General features: G+C 43.5%; 2 protein-coding genes and 1 long non-coding RNA gene across 5 annotated transcripts; 2 read left to right on the top strand and 1 right to left on the bottom strand.

Moving 5' to 3' along the window:
* Positions 1–1,525: 1,525 nt before the first annotated feature.
* Positions 1,526–4,377, top strand: LOC130196859 (lymphotoxin-alpha-like). Its single transcript, XM_056419246.1, has 4 exons — positions 1,526–2,089; positions 3,136–3,166; positions 3,246–3,299; positions 3,636–4,377. The coding sequence occupies exons 1-4, from the start codon at positions 1,880–1,882 to the stop codon at positions 4,055–4,057; spliced, it is 717 nt and encodes a 238-aa protein (XP_056275221.1). The 5' UTR covers positions 1,526–1,879; the 3' UTR covers positions 4,058–4,377.
* Positions 4,378–7,242: 2,865 nt separating this feature from the next.
* Positions 7,243–24,367, bottom strand: sh3glb2a (SH3-domain GRB2-like endophilin B2a). 2 transcript variants are annotated; one of them, XM_056419999.1, is made up of 12 exons: positions 24,232–24,367; positions 22,413–22,554; positions 20,122–20,250; positions 19,887–20,020; positions 19,028–19,120; positions 18,937–18,948; positions 10,789–10,851; positions 10,595–10,618; positions 9,818–9,907; positions 9,564–9,664; positions 8,880–9,078; positions 7,243–8,397 (listed from the first exon to the last, which is right to left on the bottom strand). In XM_056419999.1, the coding sequence occupies exons 1-12, from the start codon at positions 24,292–24,294 to the stop codon at positions 8,290–8,292; spliced, it is 1,158 nt and encodes a 385-aa protein (XP_056275974.1). In that variant the 5' UTR covers positions 24,295–24,367; the 3' UTR covers positions 7,243–8,289. The 2 variants fall into 2 exon arrangements, with proteins under 2 accessions (XP_056275974.1, XP_056275975.1); XM_056420000.1 differs by lacking the exon at positions 18,937–18,948.
* LOC130197359 (uncharacterized) lies at positions 12,377–13,712 on the top strand. Of its 2 annotated transcripts, XR_008832431.1 has the most exons (4): positions 12,377–12,908; positions 13,160–13,213; positions 13,410–13,538; positions 13,673–13,712. It is a non-coding gene; the product is annotated as an uncharacterized LOC130197359 (long non-coding RNA). The 2 variants fall into 2 exon arrangements; XR_008832430.1 differs by lacking the exon at positions 13,673–13,712 and having other exon boundaries at positions 13,410–13,666.
* Positions 24,368–24,394: the final 27 nt, after the last annotated feature.

Here is a 24,394-nt window from a genome sequence, read left to right as displayed (position 1 = left end):
CGGTGGAGAATCTCACTTTTCCTTTAGGTGGATAAACCTCTCTCACACCTCCTTTCGGTGGAGAATCTCACTTTTCCTTTAGGTGGATAAACCTCTCTCAAACCTCCTTTCGGTGGAGAAACCGTTCCTTACCTGTTATCTGAAGTCACTGGTTGGATCTGGATCCCGTCAATCGTCTCAGGAAAGAAGGAGGTTGGACAATAAAGACACCGGCCCGGCCACGAATTCACGTCCCGGGACTTTGACAAGATCGGCTAAGACCCTGGCTGTCGACAGACTTCGGCGTGTCTTCCCCTCCCTCTTTTCCGTTGACAATGTATTGGGATCCGGCTCGAAAGACCAATTAATGTGGGGTTTTCACCTTAAAGATAAAGCCCCGCTAGTTGAATTACCAGACCAACTCCAATGACCACAGATGACAGACTCGGGCTCATAGTTTTACTTGCTGCCAAGGAGAATGTCCTGAGCTGTGCCTCCTGCACTCACCCAAAACACTCTGGCTCAGTTCTCCTCCGACAGTCCTTTTATTGAAGCAAGTCATTTACACAACACAGCTGAAGTCATTTACACAACACAGATGGGGTCTCTTCCGTATGAGCTTTACGACCCGACATTCCTGTGTGAGGTGTCGATGGGTATTGGGTGAGAATTGAAACAAACCTTTGTTCCTGTGTCTGCTCATTAACCCGATGTGACCCGAGAACCTTTTTGCTCTCAGAGTGACCGATATAGAATAAACATCACAGCAATAATATGATTGTAATTATTAATCTTCTTCTAATAATTACAACCCTGTGGAGTAAACAATAATTCATAGGGCTTACATTCTTGAATACAAATTGAAAACACATGATCCAAAACCTAACACTCTCTCTCTCTCTCTCTCTCCCACACACACTCCTTGGTGTCTCCAGTGCTGAGCTCGATGTATGATGTCACAGTTTCTGGGCGTGGCTTCTGTTGGAGAGGAAACTCCGCGTGTCACTTTATTAAGAAGAGAACAATCAGAATGAACCTCCTTGGGGAGCCTCTCCTCCTGGCCCACGGACTCATGAACAGAACCTGAGTTCTCCTGTTGACCCACTTCCGGTTCCTCCAGCTGGTTGGACCCTGATCCCAGATCAGTGAATCTGGTCCTGTCAACATGAACATGAGTCATCCTCAACATGTTCTGTTCAGAGTCATGACAGAACCCAGGTTCTAAAGGTCTAGAGATTAAAGGTTTACAAAATTCTAAAGGTCTAGATATTAAAGGTTTAGAGTTCTAAAGGTCTAGAGTTCTAAAGGTTTACAGAGTTCTAAAGGTTTACAGAGTTCTAAAGGTCTAGAGATTAAAGGTCTAGAGTTCTAAAGGTCTAGAGTTCTAAAGGTTTACAGAGTTCTAAAGGTCTAGATATTAAAGGTTTAGAGTTCTAAAGGTCTATCGTTCTAAAGGTTTCCAGAGTTCTAAAGGTCTAGAGTTCTAAAGGTTTAGAGTTCTAAAGGTTTATCGTTCTAAAGGTCTAGAGTTCTAAAGGTTTACAGAGTTCTAAAGGTCTAGAGTTCTAAAGGTTTACAGAGTTCTAAAGGTTTAGAGTTCTAAAGGTTTCTGTGTTTTGTGTTCTTGGTGTTCTAGATGTTATTTGTGTTCTCTGTGTTCTAGGTGTTCCATTGTAGGCCCTATTCTAGGTAGGTGTTATCTGTGTTATCTGTGTTCTAGGTGTTCTAGGTGTGGGCTCGTCCTCTCCGGAGAGATAACCGCAGGAAGAGGAAGTTCGTGTTCCGGTCTCACCGGGAATGAGTCTCGGTTTAAGTTCCTCGCGCGCGCGGGTTTCACGTGGGCGAGCCGCGCGCTCATAAGGAGCGATGGCGGGCTGCTCCGTCAGCGGGACCGCGCGACATGGAGGAAGAGGGCCGCGCCAGCTGCTGCTGCGCCCGGGGGGAAGCGGGGCTCCTCCGGGGGGGAGACGACGCGTTGATCCGCCTGCTGCTCCAGAGTGAGCGGCGGGCTCGGGCCGTCGCGGCCGCGCTGCTGCTGCTGCTCTGCGGGGCGCTGGCTCTACTCTTCACCGGGGCGTATGGAGGAGGCCGCCGGCCAGCGGACAGCCAGGTAACGCCTCATAGCAGGGCTGCTATAGTATTATTATTATATATATATACGTACACAATGTACAAATACATAAATGCGAAAATAAATGTATAAATAAATACAGGAATAAATAAATAAATGCTTAAATGAATGTATACATAAATAAATACTAGAATAAATATATAAATGCTTAAATAAATACTAGAATAAATATATAAATGCTTAAATAAATGTATAAATAAATACAGGAATAAATAAATAAATGCTTAAATGGAAAAAATACATACATGAATACATAAATAAATGTTTAAATAAATGTATAAATAAATAAATACTTGAATAAAAAAATGCTTAAATAAATGAATAAATACAGGAATAAATATTAGTTATACCTAAACAGAACATCATTAAATAAATCTATTTCTATATGTCTGTAGTTCTTCATTTATCTAGGTCTCTCTTTATGTGTCCACACGTATTTCTTCATTTATTTATGTGTGACATTTATGTGTCCTTAAATGTAGAAATATATTTATTTAATGATGTCCTGTTTAGGTATAACTTATATTTATTTATTCCTGTATTTATTTATATATACAGTCATTTTCCACATTAACTATGTAGAGAGAGTATTTATAATTAATTAAATGTTATCTTCATTGATAAAAACAGTGCTTTGAAAAATAAGGACATTTATACGTGACCTCAAACTTGTTTGTGTTTTTTACTTGTGGTTTTGTATGTATTTTATTATATTTTAATGTTTTGTACTATCTAAACTTTAAGTCTGTAATAAATGTTGATTGATTGATTTGATACGGTAGTGTATATAATGACCAACTTAAGCTGCTCGGGGCTTCAGGCTCAGTCCAGGGACATTGTGTTTCAAGATGTGACCTCTCCATGTCTCAGAGTGAGCAGCATCAGTGTGATATTACCATAGCTGTATGTTTACATTCTGTTTTCATATTCATTGTCATGTAACTATTAAAATACCAACACAACATGTGTTAGCAACAGTTAATCGTATCTGTACACGTTGTGATGGTTGTGTGTGTTTCCTGCAGCCGGTGATGCAGCCGTCCAGACACTCATCAGGTAAATACCTCGTCCATGTTCTGCTGATCTCAGGTCAGTGAATCATTGACGTGTCCAACACTTTGAATCTGTCTCGTAGGCGTCGACTCCCGACGGCAGGAAGACCAGAGGAACCCAAGTGCCATGCTCACAGGTACCAGGGCAGGGCCCTTCCTATATATATATATACACACACATATCTATTTATATGTGTGTGTATATATACATGTGTGTGTATATATATATATTTATGTTTATATATATACATATATGTGTGTATATATTTACATATTTAAATAGATATTTGCCTATTTAAATATATTTATGTATATATTTACATATTGAAATATATATATATAAATAGATTTATATATATATATAGATTTACATATACAAGAGAATAAGCCCCGCCTTTCCCTTGAAAGCGTGCCCATTTCATGTCATATGAAGTGAACAGGAGTTTTTTAACCTCCTCCTCTCCTCCTCATAGCTCCTCGAGGGAAAAACCTCCATGGGCGGTACCTGGACTGGGAGCAGGACGACGGGCAGGCCTTCTGCCACGGGGGGTTCCTCTACTCCAACGGGAGCCTCCTGGTGCCCCGGGGGGGCGTGTACCGGGTCTTCCTGCAGATCACCTACGAGAGCCGGGCCGACACGGAGTGTGACGAGCAGCTGAGGCTCTCCAACTCCGTGCTCCTGGTCCGGGACCACTACCGGACCCCCGTGGCCCTGCTGTCCTCGGTGGACTCTGTGAGCTGCAGCCTGACCCAGTGGAGCAAGACCCTGTACACGGCCGGCCTCTTCTCCCTGGAGGAGCTCGGCGAGCTGCACGTGTCATCCTCACACCCCCACCTCATCGTGGAGGCGGAGTCTAAGGTGTTCTTTGGCGCCGAGCTCCTCGTGTCCGCCTGACTGCAGGTCAGAGTCCAGGTCCTGCGGGTCAGAGTCCAGGTCCTGTGGGTCAGAGTCCAGGTCCTGCGGGTCAGAGTCCAGGTCCTGTGGGTCAGAGTCCAGGTCCTGTGGGTCTGGTGGGTTCTACTGGGACCAGACCCCTGCTGTGTTGATGTTCTTGTTGTCTGACTCTCAGCTGCTCCAGAGACTCACGATCACCACGAGAGACGAATCTGGTTATTTATTCTCTTCGTTGGTGGGGTGCACACTGTGTGTGTGTGTGTGTGTGTGTGTGTTGTACAGAGTTTGTAAAATAAAAACATAAATAACAAAACACCAAACTCTGTCCTTCCTTCAGCCGTGAACATGTGAACTCTCTAGTCACTTCACTTTCTTTATTTGCACAACAGAAACTAATTAAACTCATGAGCAGAAAATCCACGATGTCTTAAAGGCGGTTCTTAATATCTTAACTCATAAATCATCTTAACCGTCTCCCCAACTCATATATATAAAATATACACTACCGTTCAAAAGTTTGGGATCACTTAGAAATGTCCTTATTTTTCAAAGAAAAGCATTGGTTTTTTCAACGAAGATAACATTAAATCAATCAGAAATACACTCTATACATTGTTAATGTGGTAAATGACTATTCTAGGTGGAAACGTCTGGTTTCTAATGAAATATCTCCATAGGTGTATAGAGGCCCATTTCCATCAACGATCACTCCAGTGTTCTAATGGTACATTGTGTTTGCTAATCGCCTTAGAAGACTAATGGATGATTAGAAAACCCTTGAAAACCCTTGTGCAATTATGTTAGCACAGCTGAAAACTGTTTTGCTGATGAGAGAAGCTATAAAACTGGCCTTCCTTTGAGCTAGTTGATTATCTGGAGCATCACATTTGTGGGTTCGATAAGACTCTCAAAATGGCCAGAAAAAAGAACTTTCATGTGAAACTCGCCAGTCTATTCTTGTTCTTAGAAATGAAGGCTATTCCATAGAAATTGCAAAGAAACTGAAAATGTCCTCCAGCGGTGTGTATTACTCCTTCAGAGAACAGCACAAACGGGCTCTAACCAGAGCAGAAAGAAGTGGGAGGCCCGGTGCACAACTCAGCAAGAAGACAAGTACATTAGAGTCTCTAGTTGGAGAAATAGACGCCTCACAGGTCCTCAACTGGCAGCTTCTTTAAATGGTACCGCAAAACGCCAGTGTCAACGTCGACAGTGAAGAGGCGACTCCGGGATGCTGGCCTTCTAGGCAGAGTGGCAAAGAAAAAGCCATATCTGAGACTGGCCAATCAAAAGAAAAGATTGGTATGGGCAAAAGAACACAGGCATTGGACAGAGGAAGATTGGAAAAAGGTGTTCTGGACAGATGAATCCAAGTTTGAGGTGTTTGGATCACACAGAAGAACATTTGTGAGACAGAACAGGTGAAAAGATGCTGGAAGAGTGCCTGACACCATCTGTCAAGCATGGTGGAGGTCATGTGATGGTCTGGGGCTGCTTTGGTGCTGGGAAAGTGGGAGATTTGTACCAGGTAAAAGGGATTTTAAATAAGGAAGGCTATCACTCCATTTTGCAACGCCATACCATACCCTGTGGGCAGCGCTTGATTGGAGCCAATGTCCTCCTCCAACAGGATAATGACCCAAAGCACACCTCCACATTGTGCAAGAACTCTTGAGGGAAGAAGCAGGCAGCTGGCTGTCTGTAATGGAGTGGCCAGTCACCAGATCTCAACCATTGAGCTGTTGTGGGAGCAGCTTGACCGTATGGTCCTCAAGAAGTGCCCATCAAGCCAATCCAACTTGTGGAGGTGCTTCAGGAAGCGTGGGGTGACATTTCAACAGATTACCTCAACAAACTAACAGCTAGAATGCCAAAGGTCTGCAATGCTGTCATTGCTGCAAAAGGAGCATTCTTTGACGAAAGCAAAGTTTGAAGAAAAAAATTAATACTTCAAATACAAATCATTATTTCTAACCTTGTCAATGTCTTAACTATATTTTCTATACATTTTGCAACTCATTTGATAAATAAAAGTGTGAGTTTTCATGGAAAACATCTTGAAGACCTGAAGCGGTGGAGATCTTCAGCTCAGGTTCTTTATGAATCATATTTATGAGACGAGTCTAGATACTTGTGTGTGTTGCATCATGTGATCATGACGATACATCTGACCTCTGACCTCAGGTTCACCTGCTGCCACACCTCTTCACGCTGCAGTGAAGTCAGCCTCATGAATGTAGTTTGTGTGTGTGTGTGTGTGTGTGTGTGTGTCAGGCTCATGGGTTTCATCACACGGGCGTGTTAGTAAACACACATTTCAGTTGTTGGTCTCATCAAAGCCAGAAACACACGCCATGACATCATGAGAGGAATGTCCACGGCTCCGTACACCGGTTGTTCTGGAAAGGTCTGTGTTGAAAAGGTGTGTGGGTGGTGTGAGTTTATTGGAAAATCGTGTGTGTGTGTGGTTCAGGTGTATAGTGAGACCTGAACCAGGTTCACCTGGAGAGACCTAGAGATGCTGCTAGAGGCTAAGAGGCTGAGGGGGACGCTTAGGATACACTGAGCTCCTCTCTCCTCTCCTCTCTCCTTATGGACGCTTAGGATACACTGAGCTCCTCTCTCCTCTCCTCTCTCTCCTTATGGACGCTTAGGATACACTGAGCTCCTCTCTCCTCTCCTCTCTCCTTATGGACGCTTAGGATACACTGAGCTCCTCTCTCCTTAAGGACACTTAGGATACACTGAGCTCCTCTCTCCTCTCCTCTCTCCTTATGGACGTTTAGGATACACTGAGCCCCTCTCCTCTCCTCTCTCCTTATGGACGTTTAGGATACACTGAGCTCCTCTCACCTTATGGACGCTTAGGATACACTGAGCTCCTCTCTCCTCTCCTCTCTCCTTATGGACGTTTAGGATACACTGAGCTCCTCTCACCTTATGGACGTTTAGGATACACTGAGCTCCTCTCTCCTCTCCTCTCTCCTTATGGACGTTTAGGATAGAGGAAGCAAAACAGACTCAACCCTGATTGGTTAACACGACTTTCCTAAAGATTCTTTAATATTCAGAACCTGAGATTCGTGGCCTCCTAAGTAACAAAGACTCATTATTGCCTCAGAATCAGATATTATGGGATGTAAAGAAGAAGTTCATGAAGCACATCAGCTTTGAAAGACCACGACTTCAAATGAATCTGACATTTTATTAGACCACGTCATTCATTCAGGAGCAGGCAACACACGACTCACATAACAACACAAGATGAGGTAAACAACAACAAGTTATAGAAACTAAAAGAGAGAGAGTCACCCAGAAGTGTGAAGAGAGCGAGTCACATGACGCGTTAGGAATTATTAGACGAGGCCACCTGTCGCTGCAGGGGACAACGCTCACTGAAGCAGTGCATGCTGGTACATTTATGATGCGTGGACTCTCCCACATCACGACCTCGTCGACACATGCAGCACTGAGACGGAGGACAACAACAACAACAACAACACACGGTTCAGAGGCGTTCAGTCGTGCATGCCGTGAGGAGCTCATGCTCGGCGCTTTAAGGCAGTTAGGAGAGTTCACGTTGCTCAAGGGCACAAAGGACATGAATCCATTCCGCGTAAACTGTTCCTCCCTCTCTCCACCGGGGGGCCCTGTGAGCAACATTCCTCATGAGCAGTGATTAAGGCAACTCTGCTTCCCAAAGATGTCAGCATCGATGGCGACTGTTTGTTTAATCGTTATTGTTCTTCAGGAAGCTAATGTTTCATATGTAATGGAGAATTAAAGAGACAGCACACAAGAAATGCAACGATGTGTTCTTGGAAGACAGTAGACGGGGATTCCTGCGTTTTCATTCATACACGAGACGAGGTCATCGACGCTCGCCTCACCTTCCAGGTAACAACACTTTTCCTTTAATGGCGACGCGTGTGCGGACCGTGTGGGCGGCTGCCCGACGCATCGGGGGGGACAATAAATAAAGTCATAAATATGAAAAGAAAACACGTCTAAAAGTGAACCTCTCTCCATGTAACAGGTCTCCATGACGACCGCTGCGGAGGAGTCAGTCTCACTGGAGGAACAGGGAGGGGCCAGTGGAACGACTTCAGGAGTTATCACGTGTGTGTGTGTGTGCATGCATGTGTGTGTGCATGTGTGTGTGCATGTGTGTGTGCGTGTGCATGTGTGTGTGTGCATGCATGTGTGTGTGCATGTGTGTGTGTGTGTGCTCTTTAGCTGAGGAGCTCCAGGTATGTGACGGGCACTTTCCCTTTCTGGTTCCCTCTCTCTCCAACCAGCCAATCAGAGTCCATCCCCGGCACCGTGTAGACGGTGATGAGCTGCAACACGGAGAACCTCCAATCAGAACAAAGTGAGTCTGTCACATGGAGACCTACAGCTCCGCCCCCACATGTAACCATCGCTGAGAAAAGGACAGACTGGCGCTGAACTACATTATACAGGGAACAGGCTGAAGCTACAGTTGAGCTAACGGAACTACACACATTATACAGGGGAACAGGCTGAAGCTACAGTTGAGCTAACGGAACTACACACATTATACAGGGGAACAGGCTGAAGCTACAGTTGAGCTAACGGAACTACACACATTATACAGGGGAACAGGCTGAAGCACGCAACCGTATTATAAGAGCAATAATGTACTGGAGGAAGCACTGTATGGTCAATAATGTCCTGCTCAAGGGTTTTCATAATTACACCCTCGAAGTGGACATTATGGACGATAGTCTTATTATTGCCTAATTGTGTTATTACTGTCTAATAGCCGTGGCCCCCGAGCCGTGACCCGGTGACCTCTCACCTCATCGGCGAGGAGCGCCAGCTCACTGGAGTCTGCGGCGTCGTAGTCGTAGAGGACTTTGGCCTTGCGGGTTCCGGTCGCCGGAGCCTGAACCTCCTCGATCTTCAGCGTGTCCGTCTCCACGGGGCTGCCGAGGCCCTCGGGGGCCGAGCCCGGCGGGGCGGGGGATGGGGACTGAGTGGAGCTCGCATTGGGAAGCCTGAGGGAAACCAGCAGAGACACCGGGAGGCTGAGTCATCGTGGGTCTCGTCTGGACTGGTTGGTCTCGTCTGGACTGGTTGGGTCTCGTCTGGACTGGTTGGGTCTCGTCTGGACTGGTTGGGTCTCGTCTGGACTGGTTGGGTCTCGTCTGGACTGGTTGGTCTCGTCTGGACTGGTTGGGTCTCGTCTGGACTGGTTGGGTCTCTTCTTGACTGGTTGGTCTCGTCTGGAGTGGTTGGGTCTCTTCTGGACTGGTTGGGTCTCGTCTGGACTGGTTGGGTCTCGTCTGGACTGGTTGGGTCTCGTCTGGACTGGTTGGGTCTCGTCTGGACTGGTTGGGTCTCGTCTGGACTAATTGGGCGTCTCAAGCACACCTGCTGTTCTGGTTCATGGCCCCAGCCAGGTGCATATGGATCAGAGCGGGATTATAGATGACCAGCACAGGGCAATGGAACCTAACCGGTCCTCTCCACCAGGACTCACCTTCCCAGCTCCTTCTGCAGGCCCTGCATGTGGACGTGACACTGCTTGTGGTACGCAGCCTGGGCCTCCACAAACTCATGCAGGCAGCGCAGGTGGTTCACCTGAGGAGAGCAAACACAGGGGTCATGAAGGAAACAAGAGTTCACCTGAGGAGAGGAAACACAGGGGTCATGAAGGAAACAATCCATATCATATGCAGATAAAGGACTCATCTCTGTGCTGTGTGTGTGTGTGTGTGTATGTATCTGACCTACATGTGTACTACTGATGCCCTCCAGGAGCAGCCGTGTGACCTCTGTTTGCCGGTCGAACTCGGTCTGGGCCACGCGGAGCTCGTGCTCAGCCTGAAACAACAACAACAACAACAGGAAGAGGCTCAGTGACACAAGTCCAGGGTTCATCCTCATGACCAATGAACAGGTTCATCCTCATGACCAATGAACAGGTTCATCCACATGACCAATGAACAGGGTTCATCCACATGACCAATGAACAGGTTCATCCTCATGACCAATGAACATGTTCATCCTCATGACCAATGAACAGGTTCATCCTCATGACCAATGAACAGGTTCATCTACATGACCAATGAACAGGGTTCATCCACATGACCAATGAACAGGTTCATCCTCATGACCAATGAACAGGTTCATCCACATGACCAGTGAACAGGTTCATCCTCATGACCAATGAACAGGTTCATCTACATGACCAATGAACAGGGTTCATCCACATGACCAATGAACAGGTTCATCCTCATGACCAATGAACAGGTTCATCCACATGACCAATGAACATGTTCATCCTCATGACCAATGAACAGGTTCATCCTCATGACCAATGAACAGGTTCATCCTCATGACCAATGAACAGGTTCATCCACATGATCAATGAACAGGTTCATCCTCATGACCAATGAACAGGTTCATCCACATGATCAATGAACAGGTTCATCCTCATGTCTGCCGGCTTATATTTAAAGGGTCTTTCTTTTAAAAGCATATTATAAACGACAACATTGTCGTACTTACTTTGTCCACTTCCTCACTCCACAGCTGAGAAACATACAACACAAGGAGAGAAAGTTAGAACTAGGATTTCCCAGAAGGCCTTGTGGTACAACTGGTCATGACCCCGTCAGACTGGAAGGTCGTGACCCCGTCAGACGGGAAGGTCGTGATGGTTGAACATGTCCAGCTGTAGTCAAACTCGAGTGTCTCCTTACCGCAGAGGCGCTGGCCGACAGCACGTAGTTACGAGGTCTGGTCTCCTGAAAGTCTGGAGCCATCTAGGGAGGCAGTAAAGTTATTAAACATTTACACATTGAGGACGCATGGCAACAACAGAAACAACAACAAGATTACATCTTGTTGTTCTTAGTTTGTACTCTAGGTTGAAATGCACTTATTGTAAGTCGCTTTGGATAAAAGTGTCTGCTAAATGACATGTAATGTAATGTAATGACATCAAAAAGCAGAGCAAGAAATTATCTTTATTTTAAACTGTAGGAACCTCTTGATTAGAGGTTGATCACATGATTCACTACATTATTAACTTATTCATTTAGAACCTAATAATAATATATATATATATATTTTTGGGTCATATAAATATATATTTATTTATTTTTTGTCATATTTTTGTATGAACAAAAAATAAATAAAAATATATATGACAAAATATATGTATATGACCAAAAATAATGTATATATATATTAGGGCTGTCAGCGTTAACGCGTTAATCTATGCGATTAATTTGGCCGCGTTTAACGCACTAAAATATTTTAACGCAATTAACGCAATTTTTATTTTTTTTTATTTTATTTTTTAAAACCGCGCCAGTACGATTTGACACTGTTTCCGTTTTTAAAACAATCATTTCTCCGCGAAAATAAGGAGCAGAAATCTGTTTAACTCGTGGATGAATCAGTCGGGTTTCCTCCTGCTCTCCTTCCTCCCGTCTCCCCCTCTGATACACAGAGGAACGGAGGGGCGACGTGTCGGGTGACGCGGCGCGGAAAGAACTCGACACACGAAACCTTCACCGTGATTGGTCAATCCGTTTGTCTGTCAACATTTCGGGGGAAAACAACCAATGAACACTCAGTAAATCACAAAGGACCTCCCACCTCACAGGTAAGGCTCATTTAGCAGCCTGTCAGTCAGAGAACCAGAGAACACGGCGCGAGACAATGAGGCTCATTTCAGAGCTGAGATTGTTCTGGAATGTTTGATGTATAACACGGGGGGTGTGTCACATGCAAAAGACTTTAAACGGTGAATTTAATTTATTTTGTAAAATGTATAAAATGCCCCCAGCCTCCAGAGGGTGAACGTGACATATGTGAATGTCAGTCAGTTACCAAGGCCACTGGTTCTGCTGTTCAGTGTTAAAGATGACAGGACCAATGGGCAGGGGCGTGTCTAGGGGGTGGCCAGGGGTGGCACGTGCTACCCCTGGAATCTGATTGGCCACCCCAGGTGCCACCCCATATGCTAAACTATGATTGGCTATCTGCCCACGGAGGCGGGAACGTTTGAATTGTGTGACTACCGAACTTTCATTTTCAACCGACAAGAAGACATCAAGAAGACATCAAGAGATTGCGGCTACTCGCTCCTGAAAGATGTGAGTAGCTAGAATTATTGATAACAGTTACACATAATGAGTCAGTGGTTTAAAAAGTTTGAACTGTAATAAGCTAAAACGTTTTTTGATTTTCACGATATGTGGTGCAGGTCTGTCATCATCGCGACTGTCGACAGTGTCGACTGACTCAGCTTGCTGCCCAGCAAACCTGTCCAGGATTCTTAGCTCCTGAAAGATGTGAGTAGACTTATTGATACACATGTGTGAATGGTTTAAAAGCTAAAACGTTTTCCCATCTTATTTTATTATTTCCTGACTCAGCTTACTAGCAAACCTGTCGTCATCATTGTTTGGTTATTGTCAACGATGCTAACGCTAACGCTAATGCTAACGCTAATGCTAACGCTGATGCTAACGCTAGCTAACTTAACGTTACAGTATGTAAATCTGTCTTGTATCTCTTCTAACTTTGTAACATTAGACCTGAGTAAGTTTTGCATGTCACATTCATTCATGCATTCATAATTAGGCTAAATGTATTGTGCAAGATATAGTGACATGCATCATGACATGCGACTATTACAGTATGAAAAGAAATCAGAACATTCAGGGATTCTTCAAAAGAAAGAAATCCAAAACAACAGAGCAGGACAGAGCAGCAGAAGCCAGCAGTGCTAGTCAGTCTGAGGATGAGAGCCAGCTTGACTCTGCTAGGGATGTACAGCAGGAGCCTCCAGCTTCAGCTGTACACATGGGTATGTAAAATCCTGATAGTTCCAGATTTCTCTTTAGTAAGCACTTATTTGATTGCCTTGATAATATCAATGACATTGTGGTTAATTGCCAGACATTGAAACTAAAGTTGACACTAACTTCTCAATTAGTGTAGAAGTGCAATAGTCATTATTTCATTTTAGTCATCTGGGTTGCGTAACATACCACTTAGCCTACTTACAAAAAGGCTGATTTTATTATCATTCTGGTGACAACGTATGTGTTTTTGTAGACTCAGACAAGGATACTGGTGATGAAGGCCCTTCATCTTCACTTGCACATCAGGGTATGTAATGTATGCATCTTTATAAAACTATCTGCTATGACTTGAGATGTTTCACTTTTGCTATACTTATAGTGGCTTATACTGAGATTCAGGGCAAAGCCCTATTTTTAACAATACAGGTGTGAAAAAGCTAAATATGACTAATTTGACATACAAATAAATTGATACAACTGTTAAAATCCCTATATTACTTCAGGTGTGTCAAGTCAGCCACTCTCTGACAATGACACTGACACTGAGAACCATCCAGCAGTACCTGCAGGCCATGCAGTGACACGTGGGGATGGTGATGCAGCAGCCCTTGTGGCCCCACCTGGACCTCATGGTATGCCTTAATATTTCATATGAAATATATTGTACTTAATTCAATTCTTTCATCTGTACTAATGCCCCAATGAGCACTTCTGTCCCAACAAGTACATGACACTGATCCAATTCTCATGCTTTTGTCACTTTCAGATATTTCACAGTCAAGAGCAGCAGGTCCCTCTCAGCCTCGCTTAAAGGTTTTTCCAAGAACCTCCAAGGTGAGAAGAGGAGGCGTTCAATCCAGTGTGGTTTAACCACAATTCCTGGCTTGAATACTCACAAAGCAAAGATTCAGCCTACTGTTACGCATGCAGACACTTCTCCCTGCCTGGCGCCAGAATCTGTTTTCTCCTCAGAATCAGGCTTTTCACACTGGAAAAAGCAACGACAAAGATGCTGGCTTTAAGTTGCATGAGAAATCTGAGTCTCACATTAATGCCATGTTTGCTTGGAATGAGCACAAGAGGCTATTGCTTACAGATTCTTCTATCTTAGATATGATTAACAAAGAGTACAAAAGAAAGTTGAAGAGAATCGCAGTTACATTAAAACAGTTGCAGATGTACTGCTTTTGACAGCAACACAGAATATAGCACAAAGAGGTCACCGTGAATCGGAAGAATATGACAACAAAGGGAATTTCTTAGGAATTCTAGAAATGATCGCTAAACACAATCCTATGGTAGCCCAAAATGAAGGGACAACGCAATGCAAAATACACAAGCAATACCATACAGAATGAAATTCTGCAGTGCTTAGCAAGTATGGTGCGTGATGAGATTGTGAAGGAAGTGAAGGAGAGTGTGGTATTCTCTGTCATTGCTGATGAAACCAAAGATCTGAAAAAGAAGGAGCAGCTGTCATTAGTAGTTAGGTATTACTACAACGGGGCTGTGCATGAAAGCTTTCTTGATTTCCAACATGCCCAACATCTAGATGCTAAGGGGCTCAGCGAAATGATCATCCAGTGTTTAGAAAGATATGGCCTTCAGTACAAAGAAAATCTTGTTGGACAAGGTTATGATGGGGCCTCAGTGATGAGTGGCAAACACACAGGTGTGGCAGCCAGAATTAAGACAGAGGCTAAACATGCGTTTATGTCCACTGTAATGCGCACTGTCTGAACCTGGTCTTAGTTGACACTGTGAAGTCAGTTCCAGAGGCTGATTGCTTCTTCTCACTGCTTGAGAAGCTCTATGTGTACATGTCAGGATCTTATGTGCACCAGAAATGGCTGGATGTTCAAAAGGAGATGTATGGGGGCCAGCCTAGGGAGTTACAACAACTTAGTGACACAAGATGGGCATGTAGAGCATTGGCTTGCAGGAACTTCATGGATAGGTTACCAGCTGTGTTGTGTGTCCTTCAAAATATAAGCGAAGAAAATCATAGAGACAGATCCACTGATGCTCGAGGTTTGCTTGCACAGATTGACCTCACATTCATATCCCTCCTTGCAACCTTCCGAAAACTGTTCGGAAACACAAAGCTGCTTTCTGACCTGCTACAATCACCCTCAGTTGATTTAGCTATGGCAGTAGACATGGTGGAGTCACTTCACGATACACTTCAGGAGTACAGGACTGAGACATTTTGTGATCAACTGTGGCATGACATAGTAGAGACAGCCAAACAGTGTAATATAGCTGTTGAGAATAGTGAGAAGAAGAGATCACGCAAGTTAGCTCCAAACTTGGTGGGTCTTATGTGACATGTACTATAGGCCTGCGGAAGGGTAATGATGACAAAGATACATTCAGACAGAGACTACTCTACCCCATCCTTGACTCCATGATTGGTGAATTGGAAAGAAGGTTCTCAAAACCTAACTGTTTAATAATGAAGGGTTTACAGGCCTAAACCCTAAAAGCAGTACATTCCTTCAAGACAACCAAGTATTTGGCTTGGGTGAAATGTATGGTTGTGATCAAGAAGATCTTACTCATGAGCTTCACCAGGCTAGGAGAATTTTGAAAAGGAAGGCTGAGAGTGGGGCAAGAGAGTTGGCAAGCATTCTAGACTTGACTGTGTTTTTAGAACCGTATCATCAGGTGTTTCGTGAGCTCATCAGGCTGTGCAAAATAGTTGTAGCCCTTCCAGTCAGCAGTGCTGCCTGTGAGCGGAGCTTTTCTGCTCTAAAGCTAATTAAAAACCATTTGAGGACAACAATGGTAGATAGCAGGCTAAGCCATTTAGGTGTGCTAAGCATTGAGTCAAGAAGAGCTAAGGCATTGAACATGGATGACTTTATAAAACTGTTTGCAAGCCAACACAAGAACAGGAGAATTCAACTGTTTTAAATGTATCTGGGCTGTTTTTTTTGTTGGCACTTTACTTTATACTGTGACAGTTTTCAATTGTATTTATTTTATTGGCACTTTACTTTATACTGTGACCGTTTTCAATATTGTTGGCATTATTACTTTATTTTAAGTTTGTTGGCACTTACTCTGAGAATGTGCATTTTCTTTTGTATATACAGTACTGTACAAGTTGTTAAAGAATAAAGTATGGAAGTTTTATATTACATTTGTATGGTGTCACTCTGTTGAGATTGGTAGGTCTGTTTATCTTTTAAATTAAACTTTAAACACAGGAATGTAAGACACTATAAAGTAATTAAAGTAGATATGGATAGTAGAGACAAAAATGGTAAATTAATGCTATTCCGTGCCCCCCGCCCCGATGTGCACTCGTACTTCATGCCACCCCTACATAAGTCAGTTCCCCACTTGGGCCACCCCAGTCAAAAAGGTCTGGACACGCCACTGCCAATGGGGTCTCAATATACCTCATTTTTTTTACTAATCTGATGTTTCACTGAAGAAACAATTGATCATCCACGATATTAAATACCTCGCTGGCACTTTATAGGTAGGAGCCTCTTTGAAAACACAGCTCTGTGTGAAGTTTTGTCTTTAAAAAGAAGGGAAACACTTTTAACCCTTGTGTTGCCTTCGGGTCATTTTGACCCGATTAAATATTTAACCCTCCCCCCGCCTTTGGGTCATTTTGACCCGATTCAATGTTTCACCCTCCTGTTACCTTTATATTTACTAACATATTTTACCCTTTGGGTTCAATTTGACGCCAGCAATTAAAACCTCCAGAAAATTATTAGAATTAATATTGTTTTCCAAGTTTAAGTGTGAGGCACTTTATGTTTGTTTGTTGACTACCGAAAGAACACCGACATTAAACATTGAATGGGGTCAAATTAACCCGAAGGCGGCAGGAGGGTGTAATATTGATTCGGGTCAAAATGACCCGAAGGCAACACAAGGGTTAAACGGTGAATTTTTGTTTGTTTGTTGTAAAATGTATAAAATGAGCCCAGCCTCCAGAGGGTTAACGTGACATATTTGAATGTCAGTCAGTTATCAAGGCCACTGGTTCTGCTGTGTTCAATGTTAAAGATGACAGGACCAATGGGGTCTCAATATACTTCTTCTTTTTTTACTAATCTGATGTTTCACTGAAGAAACAATTTATCATCCACGATATTAAATACCTCGCTGGCACTGTATATGTAGGAGCCTCTTTGAAAACACAGCTCTGTGTGAAGTTTTGTCTTTAAAAAGAATGAACTTTTAACTTTTAATTGCGATTAATCGCGATTAATTAATCGCAATTTCAAAATGTGCAATTAATTAGTTAATTTTTTTTAATCGATTGACAGCTCTAATATATATATATATGAGACATTAATACAAACCAATATATAATTATTTTTTTGGACATATATATATATATTATTTTTGTCATTTTTATATGACCAAAAAATAAATACAAAACATATATATATTATTAAGTTCTAAATGAATAAGTTAATAATGTAGTGAATCATGTGATCAACCTCTATTCAAGAGGTTCCTACAGTTTAAAAGAAAGAGATTACGAGCTTGTGTATTTTCAGTAAAGTCAGTGTTGAGCTCCAGAGTTCTCTCGACCAATGGGAGCGGTGCATTGCAGCATGAGGCGCGTCTGATGATGAAACGAGGCGCAGAGAGGTGATGCAACATCCACTGAAACTATGACTCATCTCTGTGAGTTGAGCGTGCACATGCCGACATGCAGACGACAAGTCTGACTCTTCAAAGTCAGACTTGATCACAGAACCAGTGAAACTGGAGCCATTATTGTTTATATTTCAGGACGATGATGTCATTAGTACTCGAGTGGAAACAGAGTTGCATCATCACACACACACAACAGTACACACACACGACAGTGTTGCGCTGACAGAGCTGCACAACCACCTGCTGGCAAAACAATATCATGTAGAACTTATCCAAAACACACATCACCCAGAGAAGAAAGGAAGAATGGTTTCTTCTAGTTTGAGTATTTCCGCCCTGACGTCATTCTGTATTTAATAACTTATCCTATATTATATTAATTAATATCTAAGATGAGCTCTATTTGGAGGGTTTGGTAAATCTAGATTTAAATCCTGCTCTCAGTAAGCCGAGCCGTTACTCGTCTGTTCAGTGAATCATAGTTTAAACCACATTGTGTTGATGCGAGCATATCGCAAATAAAATAGATAAGCAAGCTGGTCGCCAACGTCACTCACGATGACTCTTCCTTTACTCAAGCTCCAGATTAATGGAGCCATTAAATATTAAATAATACAAGCGAAGACGAAACGTTGTTCTCGGTCTGCTCCTCTTCGTCGGGTTTCAACAGATTTCAGAAGCTTCATGAAACTCAGTTGGGTTCATGAGTTTGTCCATAAACTCTTAAAAGGAAGTTTATTATTGAGCTCAATGCATCTCAAAAAGGTAAAGTTAATAATGATAATACTTAAGTTTCATGTTTTGGTGCGAAGGAATCAAATGTAATGGTCACCAATTATCTATAATATATATATAAATAAATGATATATATATATAGCAAATGATGATAAAAATCTCAAATATTGATATTGTGCTTTAATCTAATGTGATTAGCGATACAATATTTTATTTATATTACATTAATTTAGAATTAGTAATTTAATCTAATGTGTGGATTAATATATATATATATATATATATAGCAAATGCATGATCAAAATGTAAAAAATTTGAGCTTTAATCACTTTAGAAAAAATATATTAACTAGTCATAGAAAGTTTTAGTTTATATTGGAATAGTAACGTTTAAGAGACATTCATGAATGAGTTAATAGTTGAATATAATGTCAGTATTTTGTGATCATTTCCCATCATATTGTTTATTGAGCCACGGTTTCAGATTCCTGCTTCCTACAGTCGACTTTGGGTCAAACGTGTTTTTCCAGTCCATCGCTTTGAAAATCGATCATTTTTAATTTATTGTCACCAATTCCTGAAAAGGCTTAAATGTGATCAAAGCAACGAGACGGGAAAAAGTCCCCAATATGTGAAAGTCTTGAGGACGTTTGATACTCACTTCACCATCGCACTGCAAAGGTGTACACAGACAGTTAGTCACGGCCAGCGAGAGCTGTGATGCATTGTGGGTCGGGAGGACCGGCACTCACCCCGGCCTTGGCCTCGGCCAGCTTGGCCTTCTTCAGGCGGGTTTTACAGGCGTCCAGGTCCAGGCGCAGGTTCTCCAGAAGACGTCTTTCTTTCTGGAACACAGACCGCGAGACGGCGAGCTGAGAGCCAGAGCGGCCACGACCACCAGCAGCACCACCAGCAGCACCACCAGCACCCTGACCACCACGACCAGCACCACCCGGACCACGACCACCACCCGGACCCCGACCGCCAGCACCACCCCGACCACGACCACCCCAACCACCACCCCAGACACCACCCAGACCACAAACCAAACCACGACCACCCCAGACGCCACCCCGACCATGACCACCACCCGGACCCCGACCGCCAGCACCACCCCGACCACGACCACCCCAGACGCCACCCCGACCATGACCACCACCCCGGCCACCACCACGACCAACACCCCAGACGCCACCACAATAATGACTTTAGGTACTAGCTACTTCCTTTATTTCGTAATATGGCATCACTCTTATGCTGCGTTCATACCAAAAACTTGCGTGAGTTTACTCGCTCGACTTTGTGGCTTTCGCATCATTCGGGGCTTAGAGGGGGCGGGGCTTATCTCTGTGGCTTTACTCCGTGGAAACAGTTCTCATCTCCTTCATCCACCATGAAGAACTAACCACTAGTTCTTTATACTTGTTGAGGACGTCCCACAAACGCCTGAACATCTAACGGCCTCGTGTCTGGTTCATAACATTATAAATATATTTATTCTGTACGTTGACTTTGCTTATGGGATCTACTCGCATGAAAAGTGTTCACATTTTGTTGTGAAGTTATATTTCTGTGCTCTGGATGATCTTGAGTGTCGGGGGTCAGACTCACTGAGATGGTCCTCCAGTCTCCCTCCAGGAAGTTCCTGAGTGGGGTGAGGAAGCCGATGGCGGCGCTCTGGAGGAACTCGCGCTCCGCTGCTCCGAGCCGCCGCTCGCACTCGCCCACCTCGATCAACGTGCTGCCTGCAGGACGCAAAGACCGTTCACCTCCCTGCTGCAGCACACCTGATGCTCTACATCAGGACACAACACCACAACACACACACATCTTAATGCATTCTTACCATAAGGAGTTCCAGGACCAAACTCCCTGGCTGCATCCAGCATGTTCTGACCCAGCAGCTCTCCGTTGGTCATCCTGGACGGGACCTTCCTGTCCAGCTTCTCATAGAGGAACTCTTCAATCCTGGCACCTGAAGAGGAAGAGTTCAGGAAGTGGAAGGAAGAAGAACTTCATCACTCATGTTGATTGAATAGGAATTATACACATACATGTGTCACGTCTACGGTGTGTGAATGTTAGTTAGTCCTGATGGGAGGTGCTACCTTACATGGTAGCGCCTCCCATCAGGTGGTACCTGACATGGTAGCTCCTCCCATCAGGTGGTACCCTACATGGTAGCTCCTCCCATCAGGTGGTACCTTACATGGTAGCTCCTCCCATCAGGTGGTACCCTACATGGTAGCTCCTCCCATCAGGTGGTACCCTACATGGTAGCTCCTCCCATCAAGTGGTTCTTTACATGGTAGCTCCTCCCACCAGTGTGTGAATGGGTGAATGATGTCGTGTTAAAGAGCTTCGAGTCCGTTCCCGAGCGCTCCTCCTCCTCCTCCTCCTCCGTGTCAGAGCGCTGCTCTGTGAGAGCTCATACTTGATAATTCATGGCTTGTTTTGTTCCTCATGTATAATTGAGCGACTCGTGGACCTGCAGTCACGGAGTAGAGCCTCGCAGGAGAAACACAGTTGTTGTTCTCATGAACCAATGGACACTGAAGACAGAGCTAAAAGGCGGGGCTTAAAGCCCAAAGCATAACTTGAATTAACTTTGTATTAATGGGGCTAAAGCCACCACGGGATGGGATCCAGTCTTCAACGAGTTACAATGTAATGTTTTGTAAATAATGATGTACCTGGTCGAGACCTGTCAGTCACCCTGTAGCCCCGCCCCTAAAGCGTCCCCTGCTTTATGGTCCGTTTGACTCTAAATGACCATAATGTACTAAATGATGACATCATGCTGTATAGAAGAAGACTTGAGACTCGAGACTGAGACATGAACTCATGTTACAATGTTTACTGAGGGAATTCATCAAGTCCTCATCACGAGTCATGAGGGTTTCCAGAGCTCGGCGCCGGAGGAGGCAGAATACTCACCAGTGTGATCGACTGTAGCATGAGGAATCAGAAAGTCACAAGTTAGAGCTCCCTCGTCTCCATTGTAAAGCATAAGATGACCTCTCTGAATCCAAGGTCACGCTCATACAAATGACCTATTGCCTTTCTGCGGTTACATGAGGGATCGGGGGTTTGTTTGTCTTAACTACCAAATAATTTGCATTTAATTTGTCGTCATTTGAAGCACTTTTTACCCGTTTTGTTTGTGACCCACAACAAACACACAAGAGACATGAGACACAGTTGAAGTCAAAGACGATGAAGGCTGACGGAGAGGAAACATAAAACTTTGACTATTTAAGAAAAATGCATTGAACACTTTTGTTTAAACTCAAACTCCATTTGAAGAAACATTGATGACTTCATAACGTTAAGTCATTTTTAAAGCTCATAACATCAGTAATATTATCAGAAAGGTGACTTTACTAAGTCATCTCGTTAGATAAGTTACTTTATTAATTAGACATGGGTGAACTGTTTTACTACAGCACATTTATAGATGCAGGTAATCTATACTTTCATTATTGATATAATGTACTGGTTACATTGTATTGGTTTACTTATTGATACAATGTACTGGTTACATTGTATTGGTTTACTTATTGATACAATGTACTGGTTACATTGTTTTAGTTTCATTATTAATACAATGTATGGGTTTAATTGGCAAATATCTGACAATGTATCTCTTTTAATTTTTTTAATCAATAACCTTGGCTAATATGGCAACACTATATAATAACCATCATTCATAAACATCAGCTTATTAAATTTGGAAATCATTAGACTGTCAATAAACACACGCGAGGCTTATTTATCATTATTTTGTCATATTAATAAATGTTAAATATATCACTAGAGATAATGATAATTAAGATGCAATTAGTATCGTAAACTATTTATAAACAGTTTATTGTTGCAGATTATAAAATGTTATACTACAATTAATGTGTTCATGTTTACCAAATTATTTGTAAACATTAAAGACATCAGTTACAACTTTAGAATAGCCATTTCATATATATATATATGTAACTGTCATGTGTAAAATGTGTGCAACAATAAACTGTTAAAATAACCTAAATCATAAGTGTTATAGCATTAATGATGAGTGAGCATGCATGATGACGTCATGTGATGCAGTGATGCATGCTGGGTGAGAACACATGAACACAGTACTCGGGTTGGGCTGCAGCAGCGCCTCCGTCTGCCGGTAGATCTTCTCCGTCCACAGCTTGGTGCAGTCGGCTCGGCTCAGCAGGTTCTCAAAGTGAGCGTCAAGCTCCGTCTTCTCCGCCTGGCCCAGCTTCTCCTCGGTGAACTACACACACACACACACACACACACAGTCATATGCACATACACACAATCATATGCACACAGTCATATGCACATACACACAGTCATATGCACACACACACAGTCATATGCACACACACACACAGTCATATGCACATACAGTCATATGCACACACACAGTCATATGCATATACACAGTCATATCATAGCACACAGTCATATGCACAGTCATATGCACACACACAGTCATATGCACATACAGTCATATCATAGCACACAGTCATATGCACATACACACAGTCATATCATAGCACACAGTCATATACACAGTCATATGCACAGTCATATGCACATACAGTCATATCATAGCACACAGTCATATGCACATACACACAGTCATATGCACAGTCATATGCACATACACACAGTCATATGCACATACACAGTCATATGCACAGTCATATGCACACAGTCATATGCACATACACAGTCATATGCACATACACACAGTCATATGCACAGTCATATGCACACACACAGTCATATGCACAGTCATATGCACACACAGTCATATACACAGTCATATGCACACAGTCATATGCACACACAGTCATATGCACATACACAGTCATATGCACATATACACAGTCATATGCACATACACACAGTCATATGCACATACACAGTCATATGCAGTCATATGCACATACACACAGTCATATGCACATACAGTCATATGCACACACAGTCATATGCACACACAGTCATATGCACAGTCATATGCACATACACAGTCATATGTACACAGTCATATGCACACAGTCATATGCACATACACACAGTCATACACAGTCATATGCACACAGTCATATGCACACAGTCATATGCACATACACAGTCATATACAGTCATATGCACACAGTCATATGCACACAGTCATATGCACACAGTCATATGCACACAGTCATATGCACAGTCATATGCACATACAGTCATATGCACACAGTCATATGCACATACACACAGTAACAGAGTCATATGCACACAGTCATATGCACAGTCATATGCACATACACAGTCATATGCACACAGTCATATGCACATACACAGTCATATGCACACAGTCATATGCACATACACACAGTAACAGAGTCATATGCACACAGTCATATGCACACAGTCATATGCACAGTCATATGCACATACAGTCATATGCACACAGTCATATGCACATACACACAGTAACAGAGTCATATGCACATGCACACACAGACAGTAACACACAGTCAAGCACACGGTCACATACACACAGTCGCACAGTTACGCACACACGCAGGTACACATCTATAGCGAATGAACGCGATGGCGTGGCGTGGCGTGGCGTGACGTCACCCGCTGCGTCACGCTCTTGCATGTCACGCTAAATTAATTCGTGGATCACAATTAGCTCCGCTTCTTAGCCAAGAGTCATGTGATGCGTTCACGCTCCGCTTGGCCTTAAACACCACGTCCCGTCCAGCCGTTAGACGGGTCCCGCTCGGCCTCCACCGAGCTGCATGCGCCATCCGGAGCTCTCCGTTAGCTCGAGCTAAGACGCGCTCACGTTACCGGGAGCCTGCAGCGCCAGGAACAGCTGGCTGTCAAACAGCGAATTAAGCGTTGGCTATAGCGTCGGTACCAGGCGGCAGGTGTGTGTTACCTGGACGGCTCGCGTGAAGAACAGCCCGGCCCCGGAGGCTAACTTCTTCACGTTGAAATCCATCCTGCGTCTGTTAGCTAGTGAAGTTACACGAAGCAGACGAGCTAACTCTACACCGACGGCTGGACGTCATATGCCACGAGTCACGTGACCGCTACCACTC

The sequence above is a fragment of the Pseudoliparis swirei genome, chromosome 7, assembly GCF_029220125.1.
Source record: "Pseudoliparis swirei isolate HS2019 ecotype Mariana Trench chromosome 7, NWPU_hadal_v1, whole genome shotgun sequence".
NCBI lineage: Eukaryota > Metazoa > Chordata > Actinopteri > Perciformes > Liparidae > Pseudoliparis > Pseudoliparis swirei.
Note: the sequence above shows the minus strand (reverse complement) of the source record. Positions and strands in the feature narration are given on the sequence as shown.